Source organism: Bacillus rossius, chromosome 12 (assembly GCF_032445375.1).
Source record: "Bacillus rossius redtenbacheri isolate Brsri chromosome 12, Brsri_v3, whole genome shotgun sequence".
NCBI classification, from domain to species: Eukaryota; Metazoa; Arthropoda; class Insecta; order Phasmatodea; family Bacillidae; genus Bacillus; species Bacillus rossius.
This window is the reverse complement of record NC_086339.1, coordinates 38,782,819-38,784,987: the sequence shown is the minus strand read 5'-3', so window position 1 is coordinate 38,784,987 and position 2,169 is coordinate 38,782,819. Positions and strand designations below refer to the sequence as shown.

The 2,169-nt window shown below is 41.2% G+C and overlaps 1 protein-coding gene across 1 annotated transcript; it reads right to left on the bottom strand.

Moving 5' to 3' along the window:
* Positions 1 to 439: 439 nt before the first annotated feature.
* On the bottom strand, positions 440 to 1,678 carry LOC134537962 (cytochrome P450 4C1-like). Its single transcript, XM_063378981.1, has 2 exons — positions 1,408 to 1,678; positions 440 to 1,122 (listed from the first exon to the last, which is right to left on the bottom strand). Exons 1-2 carry the CDS (start codon positions 1,676 to 1,678, stop codon positions 440 to 442), a joined length of 954 nt encoding a protein of 317 aa, XP_063235051.1.
* Between the last annotated feature and the right edge of the window lie 491 nt (positions 1,679 to 2,169).

The window sequence follows — 2,169 nt, the reverse complement described above, 5'->3', positions numbered from 1 at the left end:
TTCACGGTGCTTGGAATGGGTGTAGGGTAGCATGTGTTAATGTTGTGATCCGCAATGCCAACACGCCCGGTGCACGTGGACTTATTCACCCTACGTGCTTTATTCATTTTCATCCTTAAGATTTTACTTCTGTGCTCAGTCAATTCACACATTTAAATACTCTTAGTTTGTTTGCTTACCAGATGAATAAAGAGAGGGCTGAAATGCCATTTTGTCTTTACTCACGTAAATTGTAAAAGAAACCCGTATAGCTAAATACACAAAGCTAATTTTAAAGATATAATAAAAAATATATATATATATATATCAAGAATATAATTAAAATGTTTCAAGTAAACACTAAAACTTAAATGCTATTACTAAATAGAAACAATAATACTATCATTTGGTGTCTGTATGTTAACATTCGGACCCTTACGAGTATGTTAGACTATTTTACTTACTTAATCACAACAGTCCTCTGCCTCAGCCTAATACTATGCCCATGTTTAAACTTAAAAAAAAATTCAAATTCAAAACACTCCATGTCTTCCCTGGAGCCACATTCTAGAACCTCGTACCTTCGCAGCAGCACAGACAGCATGGTCTTCATTGCCATATAAGCATAGCTCTTGCCAAGGCACTTCTTTCGCCCGTAGGAAAACGGGATAAACGAACAAGCAAGGCGACTGGCAATATTCTTTCTGCTGAACCTGTCAGGATCGAATGTGTCCGGGTTTGGAAAATATTCTGGATTCCTATGCACTAGATAAATTGGGATTATGACAATTGTGCCTGCTGGCAAAGTGTAGCTGTTAACACTGACATCTTCGTCAACCCGCCTTGCCATAATTGGTAGAATGGGATAAAGTCGCATTGTCTCATTTATGACTTGTTCCAAATACACCATTTGTTGCAGATCTCTTGTCGTGACAGGTTGGCTTGTGTCTTTGCCGAAGATGCTTTCCTGCTCTTCTAGGACTTTCCTCTGCACATCTTGATGTAATCCTAGCAGCATCAGTGTGGTTGCTACGGCATAGGCTGTGGTGTCTGTACCAGCTGCGATACCGACCATGACCTGGTCCTGTAGTTCCTCTATGCTTAACAGTCCTGGATTTTCCACCATAGTTGATACCATGTGCTCTAGGAAACCCAAATGTTTCTTCGGTATGTCGCTAACTTTAATATCTATGTCACTCGCTTCAGGTGCAACATAATGTTTTCTCGAACTTATATATGATTCGGTCTTATCTTTGATCAAACGAGTTACGTAATTGCGAATAGGTTTAACTAACGCAATTAGTTTATAATAAAAAGGAAAAAACTTATGAGTCCAATGATACCACATCCAAGGTGTAAAAAATGAAAAGGCTCCCAATTCAATAATTTTTGGGAAGTTTTCTAGAACACTGTGCTGATGACTTTTACCTTGTATGTTCATCGGCACGCCCAGACTCGTCTCGGAGAGCATCTCCAGAGCGCAGGGCAGCGAGTAGTCCGCCATGTTGAATGGCTCTCCGTGGCAGCGTTCCTGCAGCAGGTCAGCCATGCGCTGGCTCTTCTCGTGGAAAGTGCTGACGTATGAGTCGATGATACGATTACTGAAGGTCGGTTCCATAATTTTACGGAATTTCTTCCACTCTTTAAATTTGGAAGTAAGCAACGAATTACCGAATACTATGCTAAGTGGGTTGTACATCATTGGCTTACTTAAAGTTTTGCTGCTACTTAAAATCACTGATATGTCCTTAGGGTCTAACATTCCAACACATAGTAGCGGTCCAACCCACAGTTTACACACGGAACCGTAGCGGTCGCGTAGTTCCTTGAAGTAGTTTAAAATATCTTCCTTGCGAGGGATTACTTCAAGCGTGTTTCCGAGCAGAGGTAGCCCAGGCGGTCCCGGTATCCTGGCGACCAGCCGACAGCAGTGGCTTATCTTGAGGTACCATCTCACGGCGATGACGACGGCAGCAGCGGCTACTGTTAGGAAGACCCACGAAGCCCAAGCTTCTAGCGCGGCCATTATGAACTAACATCTGGTTCTTTGCAGGTAGCCTATATATATGTATATATATAGTAATCTGACTTACAAAAGGAATATAAAATGTTTCAACCTTGTGTTAACTTCCGTTTGTACCTCTTTATATTGCTGCCAAGGTAAAGTTTATGGCAAAATAAAAAAAAAAA

Bases quoted from the DNA above. Each gene is read 5' to 3' on its own strand.
- LOC134537962 (XM_063378981.1), bottom strand. From the start codon at position 1,678: ATGTACAACCCACTTAGCATAGTATTCGGTAATTCGTTGCTTACTTCC. The intron at 1,123-1,407 runs GTAAAAGTCATC...TGGGTTTCCTAG, and splicing joins CGTGCCGATGAACATACAAG to AGCACATGGTATCAACTATG.